Source organism: Antechinus flavipes, chromosome 1 (assembly GCF_016432865.1).
Source record: "Antechinus flavipes isolate AdamAnt ecotype Samford, QLD, Australia chromosome 1, AdamAnt_v2, whole genome shotgun sequence".
NCBI classification, from domain to species: Eukaryota; Metazoa; Chordata; class Mammalia; order Dasyuromorphia; family Dasyuridae; genus Antechinus; species Antechinus flavipes.
The window spans coordinates 397852165-397878318 of NC_067398.1; the positions used below are offsets into that span (position 1 = coordinate 397852165).

Here is a 26154-nt window from a genome sequence, read left to right on the forward strand (position 1 = left end):
ATGACCTGCAAGTGAATTGGATTTAAGTGAAAAGGGCTGGGAAAAGTTACAATCTCATTTTCTCCTCCAAAGCCATCTGGATCTAGTCATCAGGATGCCTAGAGATGACTCTGGATGCAGAGGGAAAGTTTGGCCTTTTTAAGGCAATACCTTTAACAGATCTCAGTTTGAGTGAGGTCACATCCAAATAGTGATTAAGCCTAGGTGGCAATTGAGGCAAACGATGGCCTCTTTCATCTATTGATTTTCAGGATGCAATAAACATCTGGAAAGAAGCTGCTGCTATTTGTTCAGAGCATCCTCCCCAGGGACATATCCTAAACCACTCAAGAGGTTGCTAAAAAATTTCTGATGCCAAATAAATGCAGAACAAACTGTCTTTTTGCACTCAAAATACCATGTTCTAGATGGTCCTGTCAGACAGCTAAGTAGCATTCTTTGGGTAACAAATACAAAGTACTTAGATGCAAAACCAACTAATCTTGTACTTAATAATGAACACTAAAATTAATGACTACTTAGTATTATCTCTACATATATAAATAGGACCAAATAAATCAAATCATATGAGCTGAGGTACATAAACATTGAAATTAGATATAGAATATCATTGCTTTCATTGTACAAACTGGCATAACAGATTTGAAGTTTCCAGGGACTGGTATAAATTTGTATTACTCAAATTCTCCCACTGAAGGAGCTGAATCTGACTGTCTTCATAGGTCCCATTGTTAACTATACATTTTGTCTTTTGTCAGTAAACTACTTTAATCTACTCAGTAAAGGTCATATCAAATCCATGACAACAATTACTACGAAAACTGATTCTTTAGTTATATTAATTCTCATGCAATAAGCGATTTTGTTAGGTTATTTTAAAAAAGAGATTATGGAATCTTTCATTAACATTAACTTTATCCATGAATTATTGAATTGATATGTATTAAGTGCCTACTATGTGTAAAGCATGAGGAATACAAAGAAAAATGTAGTCCATGTCCTCAAGTGCTTGCATTCCACTGAGAAGATACTTATATAATTAAATATAAAATAATTTAAGGAAGAAGAAAGCTTTAATAACTAGGGGATGTTAGGAGAGAAGATAAAAAAGACTAAGCATTATTTTTTATCATAAGTAGTACCTGAGCTGAGCCTTGAAACAAAGGTAGTCTGAGATACAGAGAGAATTCTTTCAGAAGTTGGTATAAAGGCACAGAAATAGAAAATGGGATGTTTTTGAGCTTAGTGATCACTTATGTCACATACATAATTGTTCCCTGGTTCTCTTTAATTTTCTACCATTCTTTTACCTTCTTCCTTTCTTCTTTACATGTCTTTGATTCCCCCCTTTTCTTCTTCAACCTATAGATTAGACTTCAACACAATTTCTACTATAATCCCTAAATCAAAAAACCCTTAAGAATTCACAGAAAAGGATGCCAAATGTCAGAAAATCTGTCAGAGATATGTCCCTGACTTTAGCAAACTTTTTCGCAGAAGTAACAGAGGGTAAAGAAAATACTCTCCTTATATTTGGTAGACCAATCAATCACAGAACTAAGAGTTGAAAGGGATCTTAAAGGCAATCTATTCTACTATGAACCTTCTTTTATATAAGAGGAAGCAGATCCAGGGACTTTCATGAAGTGAATTACTCAAAATCACACAGATAATATGCAGAAGAGGTGGAATCTGAATCCAGTTCCTCTGACCATTGAGACAGTGCTTTCGCTCCATTCCAGTCTCCTATATCATTTAATCACAGCAGACAGTTCTAGCAGGAAAAATACACTTATTATGTGAAAGTAGTTGTGATACATAAGTGCCAGTGGGATATGTAATGTAGTGCATACTTCATTGACTAAATAGATATCTCACTGATGGTAAGACATAAGTCACAGTGCTATGAAAGCTCAAATATAGGAATCTTAGAACAGGATAACTGATATTTAAAACAGAAAAGTGTATTAGACAGCATTTAATTTGACCCAGTCATTTTACAAATGGAAAAAATAAACTAAAGCAAACCCAGTAGCCAGAAAGATCAAGTAATTTATCTAAAATCACAGTTAACAAATGGCAGACCTAGATTTAGAATATGTTTCCTTAATGACATTTTGGCACTGTTTCCACTTATGACTTTTGGCCAACAGAAAAAAGAGCTTAGGTAGAAGACCAGAAAGCAAGTTCAATAGTCTCTCAGATTCTGGGAGTAGCAATTTTTAATTCTTTCATAATACCAGTAATCAAAAGCAGATCATTAACAGATACTCTCATAATGCCTTTTTGATCAATAAACTAGTTTTCTATGTTTATGTTGGAAAAAGGAGAGCAAGCATGTGGCACCACAGATGTAAGTTCTTATATACTAAAAGGAAATGAAATTATAAAAGAAGAGGAACTTTTGTACTCACTATCGTTTTTGCTTTCTAACTCTTTTTATCAATTTGGTTGAGTTGGTAAAACTCTATGACATTCCTTTCCATAAGCTCTGAAACCCAGAAGGTTGGTAGAAAAGTAGAAGTATGAAGTACAAAGAGCCTTGAATTTGAAGTTAGAAGTCCTGAGTTCATTCTGGCTCTACCACTTACTATGCAAACATGAATACATGATTTAATATTCCTGAGGCTCAGTTCCTTCATTAGTAAAAAGAAGATGATACTCCTGGTACTATGTACAATACAAAATTATTAACAATGCTGTATGAAGCTTAAGGTTTTTTTTTTTTTTTTTTTTTTTTTTTATGTGTTTCTACATCCACATAGTACTTAGAAATACTCCTTAAGAAAAACAAGTTGGCTTCCAATTTGGAATTTCATGGAAATAGATGAAAGAACTTGAGGGTAAGTAAATAACTTTATTTGTTTGGCACATATGTAGGTTTTCTATTTCTGGCTCTGAAAGCTCAGCATGGCATAGGGATAATCTTAAGTTCTAAAGAGTGGTATGAGTAAAGTGCAAGAAAGACTACCAAACTGGAAAGAGTTTTAGTAATTGGCTCAGTTTGCACCATGAGATGGCATTTGAAAATTTGTCTGAATAATTGTAGGTCTACTCCATTAACTAAAGACCAAGGGATTTAAAAAAATACTTTTTTAAATCTCTGAAGAGTACTAATCATAAGTTATAAATATGGAAATACTGCTCACTAGTTTTGTCTCTAAGGGAAGAAAATTTTTTTGGTCATATCAACTCACAAAGACCACCTAGTAACATATGATATGAATTTGGTTTGCATTAAAGGAAGTATTACCTATCTTAACAAAACCAAATCATTTTTGAATATAATAAAACTGTAACTAAAACAACAATAAGAACAAGTAATGTTTTGTAAGTCCTTATCTTTTGAAGTGCCTATGAACCTGCTATTTATATAACTGGTGTTTAGTTAACATGAACTTAATATGTACATTCAAACATGCTTATATACATACAGTGAAAGATTGTTGTAAGGCTCAAATGAGAGAAGAGGTGGAAAAGGGTTTTGCAAAACAAAGTACCATAAGAATGCCAGTTATAATTATTATTATTTATCCTACAGTCATCAGGTCTTTAGTTGGGTGACTTCATTCTTGAGCTTTTTGATACCTTCCTACTGAGCTTAAACAAAGTTATGAATCAATATAGGGGTGTTCTGATAAGGTTTAACAATCTGGCTCTAGCAATAGAGGATGTTATATGCACATACATTTTTGCATTATTGACATTTTCTTGACTTTAGACAATCAACAAAACAATAAAACAAATTCTAATTTATTGATTTATGATTTCTGAGGTGCAAATAGTCACCCTGAAAACTGTGAATACTTACAACAAAAATTTAACTATTGGCTTATGAGGATCATTTACAGTTGGTTTCGATTTAAATCTTCTTGTTAATTAAGCACAAATTTTCTTAGGTAAAGAGACTGTAAAACAGCTCCCATGAATTTACAATGTAATTTCCATAGCTGTTCAACTTCTTGATATTCAAGATGAGGATATACACATTAGCAAAGGTAAGAGAGCTCAGAGTTGCTTATAGGTTCCCCTAGGCTATAAGATATGGATACATTCTTTGGATACAAGTAATCAGTGGATCAGGCTTCAAAACTTGATGGGTGATTCAGATTTCAACATCCATACAGCTTTGCAACATGGGATCAATTTAGACAAAAAAAACAAAAAACAAAACAAAACTAGAGTATTTATCTTTTTGCTCCAAGAACTCTTTCTGTGAAAATATACATGATCTACTTAAAGTCTTTGATGGATTCTAATGCTTTAGCTATCCTTCTCTAATCTGCTAGCATGTCAGTTCCTAATATTTCATTAAATATTACTTGAACAACTTCCAGAGTCTTGTTTTTCATATAATAATTTTCCACTAAGTATTTGTTGAACTGAATTTTAATAACAGCACAGCTATCCTGGTATTTAATGTTTGCAAAATATTTTCCTTATAATCTTCTGCATTTTGGAATCCAGATAATCTCATTTACATTTTAAAGACAACTTCTCATAATTTTAGTTTCATTAAGTCATCATGACATCACAACTCTTCAATGTGCAAAATATTATTAAACATTTAATCTTATCATCAAGTCCCATACTCTACTTCATGCTATCATGCTATTTATTTATGTAGGTGTTAGGGACTGATACATTTATTTGAATTGCAAATATATAGCATATATATACAGCACATATACATATAGCAGGGAACATTTAATTGAGCATCATAAATAGAAAAAGAGAGAAAGAAGATGGGATTGTGGGAAGTGTGCTACACTCTTCTAAATTAGTTGGAGGAGTCTAATTATTAGAATTTGATTAAAATCATATAACTGTTATGGACATGGGGCTTGGTTATGATATAAGATTAAAATTTGCCTATGGTCACTTAGCAAGTAAGTGGTAGAGAGAACTTTTGAATCAATGTTATAGGATTACAAAAAACTGGACTCTTTTCCCACAATAGCACCTTGTTTTTTTTTTTTTTTAAAGAAAGCAAATTTCAGATAGGAACCTATAGCAGGAATCTATGAAAAGGGTGGTGATTTGAAAAGAGATATGTAAAGATGTTAAAACCACAATTATGGTGATATAACTGAAATAGATTCCATTCAATAAAAAAAAAAGATCATGTCTTAAGAGACTAATATGAGTGAACAAAGAACTCATCCACAAACTCATATTTAATGAAGTCAAGTATAAGAAATAGAAATATGGAAAGTTAATAAAGGAATACAAAAAAAAAACTAGGAGAGTTATGTTAGAACAACATAATAATAGTTAAATCCTGAATTAACTGGGATTTGCAGTAGAAACTAAAAGATATAATGATTCATGGATCTGTGATTTCTTTAGTAGAATAGGTAAACTATCTATACTCTCCATTAAATAGGTCTAAGAAAATTACTTGAAGCCCTGAGAGGTTGTGACTTGTTATGGTTACATAAACAGCAGAAATTGGACTTAGACTTTCTTAGATCTTGGTACAACACTTTAATCCAATAAAGCCTCTTTTTAAAGAAAATATTAATATCATAAAGCTACTAAAATATTTTAAAAGCTACATTAGAATCCAAGAAGATGGTCAAAAATGGAATTAGGTCTTTATTTGGAGGTTTGTCAGAAATTTAACTGAATGATACAATATATATTCAGTTTCTATGTTCTCTGTAGAGTAGAATTGTTTTCAAACTAAGAATTAATATAAAGTTAAGAGGAAATTAAAAATCAAGTTAAATTGGAAGATGAAAAGAAACTACCTGGGCTTCCTCAAAGTCCAATTCTGCTCAAGGGTGATGAAAAAACAGGTGTTTTTTTTTTTTCTGAATGATTTATGAAGATGTACAATATACAAGAGAAAGATAATATGAGAATAGTTTGAAATTATTCCATTTTTGAAAAAAGCTGAAGAGGATTCCTCAAGCCAGAAAGCCTGACATAACCATTAAAATTTTAGAATGAATTTTTAAAAGAATGGTTTCTGAGGACTTGAAGAAGAAATGATAACTATAAGCAGAATTGGGACTTAACAATTCATGACAATTTCCTTTAAAAAAAAAATACTGAACTGGAGTAGGGTTGTTTTGAGGGAAGAGTTTTATATAACATGAAGTATCATGTAAATATGAATTACTAGTATCAGATCAAGCAAGTCTCTAGTAGCTATTCAAGAAATAGCTGATAAAATGTTAAGAAGAGCATACTAGCAAACCTGAAGAAAATGATCAAAAAATTCAAAATGCCCTGGACAATGTAAAATGTCTTATTGAATCAAAGATAGGTAGTCCAGAACAAAAAATGGAGGGATGTGGTCATAATGATAACATATCAGATAGATCTAGACTTGGTCAATTGACCAGAGTACGCCAGTGTTGATTCATCAATCAATGATTACAAAAAGAAATCTCTATTGGCATGTGCCAGGGTTTGTGGTTGGCCCAACTTTGTTCAACATTTTTTAACAGTAACTTGAATAAAAACAAAGATGATAGGGATAGCTAATATAATCTTTGTCAGATTTTGGCTCTGAAGGAATTTCAGTAGACTGTAACAGTAGGCTAAAACTGATAAATGTACATGTATCCCTAACAAATTTTAGTCTTGTATTTAAATTTAAAGGAGAAAAATGACAACAAATATAAAAATGCAATGAGGGTGATATAGCTAGAATGAGCATAATTTGAGCTAATAATGTGCTCAAAGCAACAACAGTTAACGCAATTGTTGTCCATATTAATAAAGGGATTATACTTATTCTGCCAGAATCCAAAGAGGAAGTATGACATGGTGGATAGAAGGGTAGTCCTTGAATTGAGAAGATTAGATTTAAGGACACAGCAACTTGTTCTGCTTGATCAAATATGGAAGAGTGAGGATAAATATATGGGAGTGACTAGGAGGCAGCTTTCATATAGAAAGAATGAAAATTTAGCAATCCTATTAGAACTGTCCAAAATGGATTTATCTACCTCAGAAGGTGATAAGCTCACAGTTAGTAGAGATGTTCAAGTGAAGCCTGAATGAACACTTGCTGAGTAACTGTAGGAAGGATTTAGCTTGACAGGACCATATAACCATTTAAGTCCTTTTCAGCTGTCAAGATTTTATAATATCCTAGTTTTAGCAGGATAGTGACCTAGAAATAATAATGTGCTTTGACTTTCCTAATTAGAAAATAGGATACATGGTTATACTATCTCAAATATTGTATAATTAAAGTGATAATCTTTAGTTTACATGGACTTCAAGATATCTTTATATATATCTGCCAATTTATACAAATATGTATATATATATTTATATAAATATTTACTTGAATATGCAGAAATATGGCAATTTAAGTGACAAAATCAAAACTATAAGTGATTTAAATAAATCTATATTTTCTATTTTCAAAGAATACCCCTACTTTTCTAAAATCAAAGCAGTTTGACAAAATCACACAGATTCTAAAAAAGAAAGCAGATGCCAAGAAATGACATGAATGTCTTGGTATCAATTATTCCATTCAAAATTATATCAATTTATATTATACAATGTATATTTGTATATTATATATAATATTAATAGCTTATAATATCAGATTCTGTAACAGAATGAACTATGGCAATCACATAATTTTATTGCAAATTTTTCATTGAAAGCAAGGAAAATGGCAGTATGTTGCTCCATCTCTTTAGAAACATGCATTTTGTAAATTAAATGCAATTGTGATTTGACTCCCTTTCATTCACTGAAAAGTAATAACACTTTTATTTTATCTGTTTAAAGGCATTTTAATGTATTTTTAGAATCATGAAAACCTAACACTACAAAAGTATAATCACACAAAAAGAATTTTTTTTAATCTCCACATCTTTCTAAGGAATTAAATTAAGGAATTAAAAATATCTAGATAAAAATTTTACAAAAATTATGTAAAATTCAAAATGTGCTAAAAGAAACAAATAAAAATATATATCTTTTAAATGTTATAGTGATTCATACCTCTAAGATTGCCTAGGATGACAGGAAAAGATAATGATAAATGTTGGAGGGAGTGTGGGAAAAGTGGGACATTAATATATTGTCAGTGGAGTTGTGAACTGATGCAATCATTCTGGGGAACAATTTGGAACTATGCCCAAAGAGCAGTCAAACTGTGTATACTTTTTGATCCAGTAATGTCTCTACACTGATCATAAAAAAGAGAAAAGGATCCATACATGCAAAAATGTTTGTAGCAGCCCTTTTTATAGTGGCAAGGAACTGGAAACTAAATGGATGCCCATCAGTTAGGGCATGGCTCAATAAGTTATGGTATATGAATCAAGAAGATATTATTGTTCTATAAGAAATGATGAGCAGACTGATTTCAGAAAAGCCTGGAAAGACTGACATGAACTGATGCTAAGTGAGATGAGCAGAACCATGAGAACATTGTACACAGCAACATCAAGATTATGTCATGTTCAATTGTGATAGACTTGACTCTTTTCAACAATGAGATGATTCAAGGCAATTCCAATAGACATGTGATAGAAAGAGCTATCCATATCCAGAGAACTTTAGAGACTGAATGTAGATCAAAGCGTAGTATTTTTACCTTTTTGTTGTTGTTGTTTGTTTGCTTTTTTCCCTCTTTGATCTGATTTTTCTTGTGTAGCATAATGAATATGGAAATATGTTCAGAAGAATTGCACGTTTAACCTATATAGCATTACTTCTTGTCTAGGGGAGGGAAGATGGGGAAAGGGAGGGAGGAAAATTTGGGACACAAGGTTTTGCAAAGGTAAATGTTGAAAACTATCTTTGCATGTATTTGGAAAAATTAAAAGCTATAAAAAACAAGCAAAAATTTATAGTGGCTTACTGACATTAGCGCTAATTCTGAGGCTCAGTGTGTCCACATAAATTTTTTGGGCAGAAACTGTTTCAAATACAATTTTTAGAAGAAAAAAGTTATGTACAGTCCTAAAACAGAAAATAGGTATTGAAAACAGCAAATACATGATATCCCATGGGAATAAATATGTAGTAGTATATGAACAAGAAAAGAAGTGACATAGATGAATGGACTAGAACTAAGAAAACATTCTCCTCTGCTTAGAGCCTGATAAGTAACTTGAAAAGTAACTATAGCTTAAGTCTTCAAAATTCTTCTGGCCTTTACTTTGACAGGTGCATCTTAGATCCATCTAGCCCAAGTAGTTATTTCCTATATTTTGTTAGCTTATTGGGCCTAGTCATGAATTCATAGAATCAGCTCACAAAAGAAAAATAATTCATAATGCCAAGTGATTTAATAAAAATGGCTAATAAAACAAAGTAGAAATATTCTGATAAATGGAGGTAGTCTAGAGAATAGGAGTATGGTTCTTCTGTGAACAGCTAAGATGAAGATTATGAATATGATCAGTATTTATGGAGAGTTCTAAAAGAAGAAATGAGAAGAGTAGTGGGTAAAAAATGATATTACTGAGGAAAAAAGGGTTCTAGCTTCTGAATATATACATCTATTAAGCAATGCATATCAATTGTCTAAGAAATCAGGACTAGTTGCTTTCCTCAATTTTGGCATTGGCTCCTGACTACAGAGGGAGACAGATTTTTACACATTAACAATTAATCAAATAAGACCAAATAATTAAGGTGTAATATTAGGTAATTTTATTTTTAATTTGAGGAAACTTTTAAAGTTGGGAGGGAGAGAGTGGAAAGATCCAATTTCCTCAGATCAGAAAAGAGGTCTCCCACTCCCCCAAGTGCTAATGAACAATCACAGGAACATAGAGACAATGACTGAATGATCAGTATGGGCCAATTTTCAGATAAGACATATGGGTTACTTGAAATTTATGATAGTAAGAAAATTCCAGCCTCCATATTTGGATCTGATTGGGTTTCTGGCAACACAATCTAGATTCTTAGTTAAAGGTCTTTAAAGAGCAAGTTGAGATGGTTCAGTTTCCTGGCTCAAAGGCGTAGGTTCAAACAATGAAATTAAGATTTTCTTCCAATTCCCACAGATGAATAAAGTTTTCTCACAAGACAGAATTTGGACTAGACCCATAAGTGTAAACAAAGAGTATTGAGCTAGTTCCAGAAATGAATAACAAGGTAGAGTCATTGAGGTCCACTCCAATTCCCACAATTAATTAATTGTCCTAAATCCTAAAAGAACTTCAGCTTAATAAAAGAATTTAAATTATCTAAGACTACTTTCTAGTTAATATTTTTCTAGGTAATCTAGATTCTGAAGTCTATTACAGTGTCTGGAAAGGTCTCTGAAAAAAACCTGCATTTTGGGGATTTTCTGTGTAAACTTGATTTTTGTAGGGTAATAATTTAAGAATATCATTGTATTCAAGTTCTATTAATAAATTTCTGATTTTTAGAAATAGGTAGGTAAATGGATTTTTAGCATACAAGGATTTATAGCAGGAAGAAACCCTTAACCAGTGACATCAAAATTAGAAAGAGGAAGCTACTAAACCATACATAGGGATCCCTATGGGCCACATACTGACTTAGAGTACTATGGATTAGTACTATATTCTATGGACATATGGATATATGGATATAGTATCTATATTCTATTAAATTTTAACTTATTTTTTGTTAAATATTATTTCCCAATTACATTTTAATTTGATTCCACTGTATTTGGGAGTGTTGCCTATGGAACACATATTTGACAGCTCTATACTACTATTTCAAGCAATGTACTTGGTCTCAAAGTATTGTTTTGTATTAACCATCAGGCAGGTGGAAAACTCACTGAGGTCAGCAAATGAAGAAATTTTTATACTATTAAATTTCAATTCAAAAACACATATTAAGGGTCACTTTGATGACGTAGTGGATAGAGCACTGGCCCTGGAGTCAGGAGGACCTGAGTCCAAATCCAGCATCAGACACTTAACACAATAGCTATGTGACCGGGCAAGTCACAACCCCAACTGCCTTGCAAAAACCAAACAAAAACAAAAAAAACTCAGAAATGTATTATGCATCTACTGTGAAAAGACATTTTAATAAATAATCTGGAGAAACAACACTGATTTCAAGTGGAGGAATCATATTAAGACTAGATTATTTCTAGATCTATCATAGACTTGTATTATGAGCTTGAAAAATTTACATACTTTCTCCATGGAGCAATTTGCTCATATCTAAAATGAGGATACAACATCTGATATAACAAAGATATCATGCAGAGATAATGAGATAATTTTTTGGTCAAAAAGCACTGGGCTGAAAAAATAATGTTTAAATGCAAATTATAAAAAAAAAATCATGCAATTTTATAAAATGACCACTGTAGAGTTTGAATTAAGGGCATTTTTAATTTAAAGCAAAATCACCCATGATCAAATTCAGTTTTTTTTTACTTGTTGGTAAAAATGGCAACATAATAGAAGAAATTAGGGGAATAGAGAAAATGTGTAAGCCGTTGGAAACAAGAACTATAATTCTAGTCTTTACTGAAGCTAGTAGTAGTCAAATGAAACATGGATAAATGCAGATAACTTCCCTTATGACATCGTTGAGTGCAGTTTGTGAACATGTTGTAGAACACATTTTCTATACTTATTAAAACTATTATAAGAAGGGAAATATCAGAAATGGCTTAGTTTATCTGACTTTTACTTTTTTACTTTAGCAGTTTTACTGAATTATTTCATTCTAGAAAGCTCAGGATTGGCTACACCGATTAAAGGAAGTTAGTAATCCTCAAAATGGAATAGTGGAAAAAGTCAGGAGATAGTAAGGTGTTAATCATTTTTCTAATCATGTTTCTTTTGGGTAACTCATTCTCTAAGTCTCAGATTTTTCATCTGTATAATGGGGTAATAGTGTTTCCATTATCTATTTCACAAATTTTTGTAAGAAAAGTACATTGGTGCACTTTGGCGAGGAAAGTACAAATCTGGCTGTCACATACTAAACATGGAACCCTGGGTAAGCTATATAAACTCCCAGGGATACTAACAATTTACCAACAATAAATTGTTGCCCAATGGAAAATATAACCCTTCCCCATCCCCACTGTTAAATATACATATAGAAATAGTCTCCTCACCTTTGGTTCTAATTTCAGGGTGGACCCATTTCTACTTCTACCCTTTTCTACCTACTCCTACCTCAGCCTCTATTTCTTACCAATCACAGACCTCTAAACCATGTTTTATGTCACCTCAGAAAACTAGCACAGACATTTTATGATTTGTTCTGCTAACATAAATTATATCCTCCTTGAATGCCAAGTCCTCCCACACATTCTACTGTTTACACTAATCAGAGGAAAAAATAATCAAATTAATATTATTACTGCAACTGGAAAATTATTCTAAGATTCCACTAATCATTCCTAAATCTGTCTAGAATTAAGACCCTTTCCTAGATACCTGGCCCCAACAAGTGTTGTATCTGCTTAATAGTTATGAGCTCAATGAAAGCAAAAAAAACTCTCTTGCTTTTGTGTCACCCGCAAAATGGCTGACTAACAGCAATAACAATACTTGTTATTATATATATTACATATTTATGTATATTATATATCAATAATACTTGTTGATCTATGATTTTTTTGGAGACTATGTCTCTGAGTGAGAATATAGAATGTGAGTGTTTCAAAATGCAGGGTTTTTTTTTTTTCCTTCTGGAATATCATTAAATACCTTTCTTGTTGCTAACTTACAATGCATAGATCCTGAAATCTTTAGCTTAGATTCCAGATTATTCCTGGATTGGTTGTTATCCAAAATCTCACTTTAGGTTCCTTCTCTTCAATCCCATCCTGCTTCCCTTCACTTTTTTTTGTTCTTCTGTCTCCTAAATTCATAATACTTACTTCAAACAATTTACTAGACTTAACCCTTTGTTTGTCTGAACTTTAAATAATTACCAGTGAAGAGCACCTGGCAGACTTTTCTGCACTAACCTCTTATTTATTTGACATATGGTATCTGCCAGTTTCCTTTTATGTCTAATGAAACCATTTGTCCTACCTCCATTCCATTCCTGCCTTGTTTTCTTTGCCAGGATCCAATGTGACAAAAATAACTGAAAGACTTCTTTTGAAAATATCATAGACTTAAAAAAAATCACTAGGAAAATTAAATCACACATACAGCAGTTTGCCAAAGTACCAACTTTGGTGAAGAAAGACACTTTAAAACTACAAATGAGATTGGAATTATTGGTTTTCTGATATATGAATGTAATACAAGATTGCTGAGTCAGAAGTACTGATGTATATGAAAAACTCTGACATAGGCAGACATAAGAAATAGTGCTGAATGAAGAAAGCAATTAAAAATATAATAACTTCCATAAAGCATATTGATTCCATGTTGGCAATGAAACTAATAAAATAAGATAGTCAGTATCATTACTACATGTCAAAATGTATCTCTTCTTTCTGTTAACCATCAGTATATTGTTGTTAGGTTTTTTTAAGGGAATTGATTTCATAGAGGGTAGAGAACTATTAAAAAGTGGTTGTGTAGAAAAATGTATCAAGAAATTTCTAAAAATTAAAAAAAGAGAAAAAATAGGGTTCAATTTGTATATTAGCTCTATAAACAACCACCTATATACAAAGAAAGTGTTTAGGAATATCTATATCTCCTATTGGCTTCCCTTAGTTCAGCTCCAGTTGTGGTAAAGTGGAAAGAACTGGGGAATAAAAATCAAGGGACCTGGCTTCTAGTTCTGCCTTTTCAATGTGACCTTGAAAATTTACTTAATTTCTCTAGTCCTAAATTCACTTATCTATAAAAGAAAGTTACCAAACTAGATTACATCCTTAAGAGCTAGCTACTCAGGTCCAAAATTTTGTGATTTGTACTGTGAGAAAACATTCTTAACCGTTTCTCATTTGGAAAAATAACAAAACATGAGGAAGTATTTTCATTTCAATGAACTGATTTTAGTCTTTGGACACTGAAATCTCAGGCTTGCAAGGTTATTTATGATAAGGTAGGAAATATTGACAACTGTTATGTGATGAAGAAAAAAAATTCTTGGACACCTGTCTCATTTATGCAACAGATCCTTCCTCCTTTTATTTATCTTTACATTCATCTATTTATATCAAGAAAGAAAACTTATGAGCACAGCATGTTTCTATAGTGATTCAATTGTAGAATGATCTTATAAGAAGAAAAATATCATTTAAACAGGGCTAGTTGTCAAGTGTCTTTCAACAACATTATCTTGTCTAAGCAGATCAAATAATGCTGGAAAAAATGAATCATCAATTGCAGGTAAGTCTCTAATAAGCTGTAAGGACTATAGAGGACCATCAACATCCAGTTCAGCAGAGATCAGCACCAATCACATTTCATCCTTTTAATATGGAATTGATAGATTTAGAGCAATGCTTTTAACTTCTCGGTACATTAAAAATCTGTGATAACTTCTTACTAGTTACTTTTTATCTGTAGCTTAAAATATATTTAAATTCCATGTCAGCTGCTGACAGTACTTTGATTTTCTGAGTAGCTTGAACTAATTTTAAAATGATATATGAGCAACAAAGGAAGTTTTAATATGAGATTTACTTTTTGGACACCAAAAAATCAGTTTCATGAATCTTTACCAGATTTTTCTAAAATTCCTGTCATTCTTTTCATTTCCAACTGAAACAAAATAAAATTTCAATCAGAAGCTTAGGAATGACATTGCTTTCAAGGAGCCAACAATGCTCTCTCCTTGGGGGGGCTTTTCACATTTTTTATTTGATACACACCCTGGCTGAGCCCTGATGAGGTCTTACCCACAAGCTGAAACTGTTGAAGTGCAGCGGCTCCCTGCCACTGCTCATAGGAATTCACAATGTACACAGGCGAACCGCATTCTAGACCAAACACGTCTTTTAGAAAACAATAGTAAAGCATGAAGATTAGAAGTTAAATTGATTTACCTGCCAGACTGCCAGGTCTCTGAAGGGTAGCAGTGGCATACAGTTCCTGTGAATGCTTGTTGTACTGGTCTGACGTGTGGACTAGACGTTTTGTAGGAGATAGGGTAGCATAAGTGCCAATGGTTGAGCTTAGCTGATGAATAGGAGAGGATGAAATATTAGACTGGATGGTTGGTGGAGAGGTCACACGTATTGGGGAAGGAGAAAGTCCAGCTGAAGACACAACAATATTGATGGGTGAGCTGGTGCTATATGACTTGGCTAGCCGGCTTGGAGACTGCTTAGGAGAGGAGACCCGCTGTGTGGTGCTGTATCCAGTGCTCTCTGAGGCTGACCCCACCCGCTGGAGCTTTGTGGGAGAGCCTACCTGCTGCATGGACAAGGGAGAGCTCACTCTCTGGGCTGGCAGAGTGGAGCTGGAATAATAAAGGGCTGAAGAATGCTGGGAGTCAGGCAAATGGAACGCGCTCCCATGGCTCGGCACAAAGGACTCTCTTGACTGAGAGGCAGCATGTGATTGAGAGGGTTCAGATCCAGCTAAATGGGCTGCTCGGCTAGTTGTGCCCTGTAGTCAAGAAGAGAGAGGGGGGGAGGGAGGGAAAGAAAACACAACTTGAGGAAGGCGCAAACCAGAAAAAATGCTTCTGTATACGTTTAACCTCTTTGACGCAGAAAAATCATTTTCACCAAGGCAGGAAAACGAATGACCAAAATATAGGGTGTCCCAAAAGTTTTAGTGCAGATTTAAGCTATTAAGGCTGAAAACTGCATTTAAAGTAGTTTTTCTAGTGTATCCTGTAGTTTTGAAGCAAATAAAATGTGTATTGCATTAAAAGGCAAACAACTTTTAATTTACTAAGGTAGTTGAACTTTTAAGAGACAGTAAAATAATATGCAATTGCATGCCTCAGAAGAAAAAAAATGGCTTGACAAATTATATATTTATATACATATAAACACACATATGTGTATGTATACATGTATATATATACATATATATAATTTTTTTGATTACACAATTGAGATATGTTCTCCCCTTGAAGTGAAAGCATTTACATTAATCACAATCTATAGATTTCCACAAACTATCAACCACTTTTAAAGTCTCTAATTCATTAGTTAGTCTTAACAAGAAACTCAAGTATTAAATCTTTGGGCATCTTCCTTTGCAAATTTTCTGCCCTCTAAACCAACCAAGTTGTATACTTATCTGAAGAGCACCCCAAGAGTAACCATACTTCTCAGAGTTTAATCGGCTGCTTTACTCATCGAGGATTCTTCCTTTGGACAAGTAAAGCTGAAAATAACTTCTAAAGATAAAGTCAAAATAAAGACATTCTATTCTGTGTTCTAAATATATATGTATATATATATATATATATATATACACACACACACACACATATATATGTACATATATATGATGCAGCAGGAATCAGAGCAATTGTGACATGAAAAATGACACACAAAAACATCAGCCTTCCCTACATTTGAAAACTCAGCTCCCCATCTTTTTGAGCTTCTGCATGAGAGGATCTTTCTCTCCCTCTCACTAGCTCTCTTTAAGAGCCCCCTGCAGCTGTGTCTTCAGATTGAAAGCCAGTTGCCTCTTATTTATTTACACCAGCACAAAAGAATACAAGGGCTGGGGTGGAGCTGGAGAGAAAGATTGGAAGAGGAAGCACTTTCCTTGAATCTAGTCCAGGGTCACATTTGCATTCGAATGAAAACAGTGCATTGTCAACTTCTTCTGGGCTGGAGCTCTCAGATCTTCTAGCTTTCCATGAAGAAGCACAAAGTTTTTCTTAGGGAAAGGATAAGGTGGAGAAGGGATTGTTTAGGGAAAAAGAAAGAGAGCTTGAGCTGGAATGGGAGAGTGAGCAAAGGATGCAGGAAATTTTGAAGATGAACAATAGACATATAGATAAAAGGAGTACCCAGAAAGGAAAGATAAGATGTTGGGGTGGAAAGAGAGACAAAGACAGACATAAAGAGAAAACACAGACACAGCAACACATAGAGAAACAGAGAGAAAGACACAGAGAAAGACACACTGAGTACTAGGGGAAATTGTGAAGTATTGGAATAGGTAGAGAGGGAGAAAAGGAGACATCCACATAGATGCACAGAATGAATTCTCAGCAAATATTTCCTATGAAAAGTTTCAATTATGCTAATGATCCTTTATTGGAAGGATAAATAATAAAATATGCATTCTTATAGACAACATCCCAATTTTTATCAAAAGTCTTGGTTTAAAAGATAATCAGTGGTTGTTAAACTAATAATTTTAATTTGTAATACTTATGAGACAGCTAACTATTTTGTTGAAAGCATGCTCTTAAATACTGGACTCTCTGTTCCTTCCCACTCAAAAAACAAATAATCAAAAAAATCATTCCTATAAAAGAATTATTTGAAGATGCACTCATCAGACAAAATACATATCTCTTAATCTCCTGCCTTAACATCTAGTTTGCGTATTTTTAGTACTATTTTTGGTTCAAATGGATTTCAGCTTCAGGGCACCCACCTTCAACTTAAGGGAGATGCCCTATTTTCACACAAAATTATTTTGAGGAATTCCCTGGAGCCAGATCTTTCTCCTACTCCCCTACTCAATTTTCTAGGTTAGATACATTGGAAACACTATGCCACTGAGGATCAAAGGACCCGGGCTCACTTTCAAGTTAGGTGTGTGAACTTGGGTAAATCATTTTTTCAGGATTTTAGTTTTCTATTCTATAAGGGGGTTAGATTAGATGATCTCTGAAGTCCAGTCATCTCTGATCACTAAGAGCATGTATGAAGCACTCCTTCGTAGAACATCCATTTGCAGCTCTAATGAGCCACTGTTTCTAAAATTTTAAATGGAAACTCAAGAGTCACACCAGGAACAGAGTATAAATGACTTTTTCTGCATATTTTTATTTACATTGGTATTGGTCCCTCTCATCCATGCAACAGTGAAACATCTAGAAGTGTCAGCTTCCCAGGTGTCTGACAAACACTAAACATGGTCCCTCATAGAGCCTACTCATCATCTCCATTAGAGAGATTAACTTGTGTGCAGCTGATGACAGAAATCTAATGAAGGTGGGAAAGGGAATTGTTGCAAGATAGGTAAAGGAGGAATTTCCATGGGGAAAGGCAGGTGAAATTTCAATGAAGCAAAAAGATTTTCAAAACCTATTCTGCACTGCTTTAAATGGTATTCTGCAACTCAGTCTAAAATCTGATGCAGTACATTACAAAGTGAAGCATCCTATTTGGTAAACTGTAATGCTGCAGATTCCACTCATCTATCTATCTATCTATCTATCTATCTATCTATCTATCTTTCTATCTCTCTCTCTCTCTCTATCTATCTGTCTGTCATAACTTTTATGTATATATAACACATATTATATATAGATATATATCTGATTTACAATAGAAAAGAGTAAGTTTTTAACTTTAGTGCACCATGACATTTTTAACCATATTTTGGACGATTATGTTTCCATAGTAAAGGAATGGTAAAGATGGTAAAGCTCAATATTTTATACATTTGTTTTCATTTACAGTCAGTCCTATTATACAAATTATTGAGAAATAAATCACCTATATTTTATTCCTAAAAAAGAAAAATTTTCATATTATTCATTCAATAATTTATGTAATGGTGGGTAGTGGGTAGAGAAGATGTACAAGGGGAAAGAATACTAGGTTCTGATAAAGCTGATATACTTGTCATCACCCCATTGATAGGTTCTCAGATTTTAGAAGAAGGGATCATTTGTGTCCAAGCCTTCATTTAACAATGTGAGGAAGTTGAAGACAGGAGTTAAATGACTTTTGAAGACCATGTAAGCAGTCGAAACAAAATCTGAATTCAAGTTCTACCTCTCAATACTCTCTCTCTCTCTCTCTCTCTCTCTCTCTCTCTCTAGTATATTACAAATGGATAAGAACTAATTTTTTTTCCTTCCCACCTGCTTGTTCCAGCCATTCATGTTACCCTTTTATGAGAGAGAAATAGGCAAAGAGACAGAGAGAAATGAGAGACACACATAGAAGAAACAAGGAGCACACAGAGAAAGACAGAGACAGAGATAGAGATTTAACAACAGTATCTTGGACCACTTATAATAAACTACACACTCCAAACAACATACTTTTGTATACAACACTTTTAACATTTGTGTTTTCCTCATAGCAATTCCATGTGAAAGGTAGCAGATCTTTATTTTTGCCTTCAAACACTTTGGAACTATAATGACTATTTTTCTTGTTTGTTTTAACAATTATTAGATATCTGAATTTATCCATTCTATTTGGTTTAAAACTTGGGTGTCATCTTTGAATCATTCTTATCATTCACTTTTATCAAGTTACCAAGTACTATAAATTCTATTTCCCTGACATCTCAGTCTATCTATCTTACCTTGATTAGGTTAATATTCTGTGTGTAAGGGGCTTCAAGTGACCAAAGTGGAGCTTTGGACAGAATCACAGTTACTTCAGATTGCTCTAAAACGTTCCATTGACTTTTGATTTGCCTATTGAATATAAAGGCTTCAAATAACATTTCTATAGTCTGGTTCCAACTTGAATTCCCAGCTTTCTCTTTTTAGGATCACAGAACTAAAGTTGAAAGGAACCTAGGTCACACTTATTATTTTATAGTTAAAAGAACCTAAAGGGCAGAGAGGTTGTAGCTGCTGCACTCCAAGCTCTTGCTAAATGGGACAAACCCTCCCTATATTTCCTTGGGATCATAGCAATTAGGATTGAAGGGAATTTAGAGAGTCAGTTCAATTAAATTTAATTAAAAGGCATTTATGATTTATTTTTTTCTTTATGGTAAGCTTTTGGAATACAAAGACAAAAAAAAAAAAAAAAACCAGTCTCCATCTTCCTGGAATTTAAATTCTGCAGCATTTAAAACTATTGATCACTTCCTGTCTATGTTTTCAAGATACTCTTCTCTCCTGGTTTTCATCTTATCTGTTTGTCAGCTTCCATGGATTTATTTATCAACTCTATGCTGATGACTCAGAGCCATCTATTCTGCACTAATTTCTCTGAAGAAATCCAGTCTAGCATACTTTTCTCAACTGGATGCTCAGTAGGCAACTTCAGCTCAACATATCCAAATCTGAACTCATTATCCTTTCCTTTAAACTTTCCTCCTTACTAATCATGTCCTTCTCTATTCATGCAGAGGAAAATATCTTCCTCCCAGGTTTGCAACCTAGTTGTTACCCTTAACTCCTCACTATTTCTCATCTCCTATATTAAATCTGGTGACAAATCTAACAATTTCAATTTTATAACATCTCTGGAAAATGGTCTCTGCTGTATATTAATACTTCTATAAGTTAAGACTCTCGTTATTGCTAGACTATTACAATAGCCTGTTGGTTGGTCTTTTTGCCATTAAATTTCTCCCCAATTTGGTACATCTATTCAACAGCCAGAGATTTTTTTAAAGTGCCAGTTTGATCACAAAACTCTCATTTTTAATAAACTCCAGAGGTTCTCTATAACCTCCTGGATCAAATTACACAATCCTCTGTTTGATGTTAAAAGTCTTTCTTAACCTGTCACACTACCCTCTTCTCCCAATCTTCTTAAATCTTTTACTCTTTCAAGTGTTTTTTAATCCAATGGCATAGACCTCCTTGCTCCTCCATGCAGAAGACATTAGATGTCTTAACTCCAAGCATTTTCTCAGTATGTTCTCTAGTCTGGGATATTATTTTTACCTGCTAAATCCCCTTTTTCTACAAGAAGTTTGTTAATTCTAGTGCCTTCCAACTAAGCATTTTTTCATAAATATATCTTGAATATAAATTGGTTTTGCTATAACAAGCATATTTGTTTTCCTATTTTCTCCTCAATTAGATGGTAAGCTCCTTAAAATCAGGTTGTTATTATTGCTGAGTTATTTAGTTATTTCTGACTCTGTGACCCTATGGATTATATCATGCCAATACTGGGCATGGGATTTCCTTGGCAAAGATGCTGAGTAGTTTGCTATTTTCTTCTCCAGTGGATTAAGGCAAACTAGAAATTGGGGCTTGCCCAGGATGAGGCATATGATGTATGATTTCAACTCAGGTCTTCCAGATGCTAGGCTTAGCACCCTATCAACTGAGCTATCTAGCTGCTTCCTTGAGAGCAGATACTATCTTTTAACTTTTTTTGGTATTCTCAGCACTTGGCACAGTGCCTAGCATATAATAAACTTAATAAATGCTTATTGATTCACTACTGTCCTAGTTTCAGGTCTCTACTCATTCCATCATGTATTTTGTGGGCAAAAATGGTGTTTTCTAAAGTAGATGTCTGATTCTGTCATGCTAATGTCCAGCTCCACTCAATAAAGAACAATGCTAACTCCATATTATCTCCAAGAAGATATATAGATTTCCCATTTGACATTTAATGGTCTTTTTGAACATATCATCTTTCCAACTTTCTAATTGTCTTATAATTCTTCTCTATCCTCTCCTCAGAATTTGGGCAAGTCAGTTAAATTTGAGAGTGATTACTTCATCTATAAACTGAGTGTTGGATTTAATGTCCTGAAATTTCCTTTTTCTAGTTCTAGATTTATGATTCTATAGTTCTTTGTTGGGGTGGACAGCTATAGGTATGGAACACTATATAATGTTTAAGCTGGATGATATATTGATTTGTTTTGCTGGATTTTCTCCCAAAAATTTTTATTCTTTGCCAAAAAGGATGAATCCCCAGGAAGGGGTAAAGGCAAGATTTTTTGGAAAATATGTGGGATATAAAAACAATATAAATATAAAATTTAAAAAATAAATTAAATCAACCTTAAATTTTTATTGCAATATAATCCCTAAGGGAATTGCCTTCAGCCATGTAACAAGAGATTTGACAATGTTGTAATCTGTAAGGAATTTTGGCTTCAAATCATAAACAGTGTCATTAAGTAAAATGAACTAAAAAAAATTAAGTGGATTAAAGATTTGTAATCGGTCTTTGGTGGAATCCTTTAGGACTTGCCAACTTTCTTGGAATTGCCTAGGGAGGAACCTGATTCCTAGGATGCTGGACAGACAGTCTAGAAATGTCAAAAATGGAAAACTTTGTGATTTCTCTAGAATAAAGAACTAATGAGCAACACAATCTGTCCTTAACTCACTATCCCCTCCCTCCCCCCAACTTAAACTACTTTTTCTCCATCTTGTTCTCCTGTAACTGAAGCCAATTTGGCAAGTTTACTTATTGTACAATAATTACAGTATAGAATACAAACTGAATTTAGGAACCTCAATTCTACCTTTGGTTATGCAGCTCAGAACCTTTATGACTTCACAAGTAACAAACTCCCAACTCCCAAGACTTTAATTTCTTCTTTAAATATAATTTTGAATAGAGATAATCATTCATGTTCCTCTATCTCAGATATTCTTAATCTCTTTCTATGTATATATCATGGATCCCTTTAACAATCTGGTGTATCTATGAACTGCCTTCTCAGAAAATATTTTTGAATAAATGAAATAAAATAGATAGGATAACAATGGAATCAAATTATATTAAATGTTATTATCAAAATAATTGTAGAGAAGATCTAATTCAGTTCCAATTGATCAATGATGGACAGAAACAGCTACTCCCAGAGAAGGAACACTGGGAAATGAGTGTAAACTGTTTGCATTTCTGTTTTTCTTCCCAGGTTATTTTTTACTTTCTGAATCCAAGTCTCCCTGTGCAACAAGAGAACTGTTTGGTTCTGCACTCATATATTGTATCTAGGATATACTATAAAACATTTAACATGTACAAGACCGCTTGCCATCTAGGGGAGGGGGGTGGAGAGAGGGAAGGGAAAAGTTGGAACAGAAGTGAGTGCAAGGGATAATGTTGTAAAAAATTACCCAAGCATATGTTCTGTCAATAATTATAATAAAAAAAATAAAAAATAATAATTGTAAAAACCAAATAGGCCCAGATTAAAAACTCTATTCTTTCTATATATAATGGAATCTATTAATAAGGAATTAATATGATTTCCTTTTGTACATTTCTCTTGAAAAATCTTCACACTTCTACTGGGCAAAGGTATTTAGGGAAGATATAATTTAATTAATGTCACATTTATAATTTTGTTATATTGTTACAATTTTGATTATGTCACATATTTATTTTTGTTCAACTATGTTTAATAGACATTAATAGACTTTGGTATAAGAGTGAAAACACAAGATAATTGTCAATAATAGGACAAATAGCTGCAACCATCTGAGTCACAGGTAAAAATGTAAAGGAGGACAAAGCTTGTCTTTAATATTCTTGCATTAATATTTGAATAGCATAGCTGTCTTATGACTAATCACAGCCTTTAATAAGGTATTTCAAGTATGTTCATCTCCTCTCATTTTTTAAAAAAAACATCTTCCTTCAGAGAAGATAAACAGGATTAAATGTTAGGAAAGCAACAGGATTGCTTGATCATAGTATTTCATTTGAATATGAGTTATTACTACATTTATCCTTTCTGAGGGCATTTGTTTTTTGGAAAGAGGATACTTTCAACCCTGGTTGGCAGAATGTATTAGGCTAGTCTAAAAAGGAAAAAGAAGAGGAGGGTGTAAATTTAACAAAATTAAAGGAGGTTGCAACTATATATGTAATCATTTGCTAATTAAAACAAGTGTTTCAGTAAGTCTAATTAGGCATAACTTTAACAAAGATATTTTCTTTCAAAGCAATGTCCCATAGAAAATATCTGCAATTGAAAGGAATTACTTTTATTTATTGTTAGAACAAAAAAGAGAAGTGTTTTCAAATAGTGTGAACAGTATAAAATGAGAAAGAGAAAAGAATAAAGATTTGTGACAAAAAGTACCAAAAATCTTTTATGAGTAAGAAATTGCCAATTTCCCCATATGTCTATCAAAATAAATATTTTAAAATAAATAGGAAATATTAAATTCCATTAATAAAGAATTACCTTTTGTATAGTGATATAGTATAGAAAATCTCTGTCTTTGAAAGCATCACATTAGAAATTGTAATAATAGAGAATTCTCCTTTGGACACTTGCATCCTAGAGAAAACCTTTGCTCCAAAATATGCCAAAAATAGCAAATAAAATTTATCTAGTTCTATTTTTCATCATTATTCCTCAAAATATTCCCACAAAAAAATAAATTGTGATGATGTTGAACCCTTTGTCTGCCTGGTTTTCTTCATCAGAAAATCTTGAAAACTTACTCTGTGCCCAGCCCATATATATCCATAGTGGGAAATACAATCAATTGCTTATTAATTTAGACATCTTTTCACAATGTCTGATTGACCTAACAGGTGTTGCTCTGCACGACAGTGAAATAACAATTAATATCCAAAAACAGTAGCACATTGGCCACTGGCAGAAGGTAGCAGATGGTATATTTATAATTATATTTGAAATAAAAGTTTCTTCCATTCTTTCTTCCTTTCTTTCCTCCCTCCTTCCCTTCCTTCTTTTCTCCCTCCCTCCCTCCTTCCTTCCCTTTCTTCCTTCCTTTTTTCCTTCCTTCCTTCCATCCTTTCTTCCTTCCTTCTATCTTTCCTTCCTTCCTTCCTTCCCTTCCTTCCTTCCTTCCTTCCTTCCTTCCATCCTTCCTTCTATCTTTCCTTCCATCCTTCTTCCTTCCTTCCTTCCTTCCTTCCTTCCTTCCTTCCTTCCTTCCTTCCTTCCTTCCTTCCTTCCTTCCTTCCTTCCTTTTTTCCTTTTCTTATTTATTGAAGTTGTTCGTAGGAACTTCATACCATCTTTTATTCCTTTTCCACTCCAAGAATCCATAATTTTGTCTCTGTGAATGAATGATAAATGTCTCAGGCCTTTCATTCTTTAGTAGCCAAATTTTAACTCCAAGACTTCAAAATTTTGATTTCACCTCTCTCAGGTTTTGCTCTACCTCCACAGATACCAGCTATTCTGAGATTTATAAGAATACTAATACTAATACTACCACCAGGAACAATAGCTGACATTTCCATTGGGCTTCCCATTGTCTGAATTCTTATTGTGTGATTTCAAGCACTAATGTTACCAAAATAATTGATTACCTTGAGAATTACCTAGTGATGAACTTCTGATGAGAGATAGACTAGTCCACAGAAGAGAGGGACAGAAACTATTGGGTAGCCTTTGTACTATGATAGAATTTTTCAAAGGTATGCTAAACCTGCCTTATCTTAAAGCAATCACAACAAAAACCCAGGGTTCCCTTCATGCCAAAATGAAGTCTTGGAACAGTACTTATGCATTACTATGATTGAAAAATATCCTTTCCCAAAGTGCTGTAACTCTGACCAGGATGCTTCAAATTGTTAGTCCTACTCAGGTGCTTCATTGCACCTGAATTGGAGCAAAGAAACTGAAACTGGTTCCTTGAAGATGATAGTTGTGGAATGCAATTTAAAAAAGGTCATATTTCCCACTAAGAGATACTTTATGCAAGAATGGGCTTTTATATTAGTTTAATTCTAGAGAGTTAAAAATCTATTCATGATTATATCACTTTATTTATATCTTGTGCACTGGTATGCTGTTTCAAAATATCTGTATATTTAGTTGGTTACTTTAAAAGTGCAAGATGCCTCATGTAGACATTTGGTTTCCTAGCTAAAGGAAATTATATTTGAATGACAACAGCCAAAGCATGATTAAATTCATTCATTTACTCATTATAATGACTGGCATTTATTAAGCACTCACCATATTCTGAGACTTGTGCTAGGGATGAAAAAACAAAATTCAAAACAGTCTCTGCCTTTAAAATGCTTGCTTACATTTTAGTGCAGCAATCAAAAGAAGCACAGATAAGCAACAACAACAACAACAACACACACACACACACACACACACACACACACACACATATATAAAGTAAATTTTTTTAAAAGCCAGAGGGTGTGTGTATGTGTGGGGGTATTGAACCTTGAAGGAAGGTCAGAATTCTACAAAATCAAGGAAGGGAAAGAATGCATTCCAGTCATGAGGAGTAACACCTATGCAAAAACATGGAGTTGAAAGACAGGATGAGAAACATGAATTTAGGTTGACAACTGGTGGCACAACAGATAGAACTCTGTATCTAAAGTCAAGATGAACTAAGTTCAAATTTAGCTTCAAACACTTACTACCTATATGAGGCCAGTAAGGCATTTAATTTTGTTTGCCTCTATTTTCTCAACTATAAAATGGGAATAATAATAGCACTATCCTTGCAGAG

At 33.3% G+C, this 26154-nt stretch overlaps 1 protein-coding gene across 4 annotated transcripts in view; it reads right to left on the reverse strand.

Annotated features, from left to right (window-relative positions):
• Positions 1 to 26154, reverse strand: part of CTNND2 (catenin delta 2) — a 1133181-nt gene that overhangs the window by 453077 nt on the left and 653950 nt on the right. For 3 of the 4 annotated variants that reach the window (XM_051969856.1, XM_051969854.1, XM_051969855.1), the window contains one exon: positions 14906 to 15470. In XM_051969856.1, the coding sequence (XP_051825816.1) occupies positions 14906 to 15470 (565 nt within the window). The remainder of the gene's footprint in view (positions 1 to 14905; positions 15471 to 26154) is intronic. The other variant, XM_051969857.1, reaches the window with a different exon arrangement.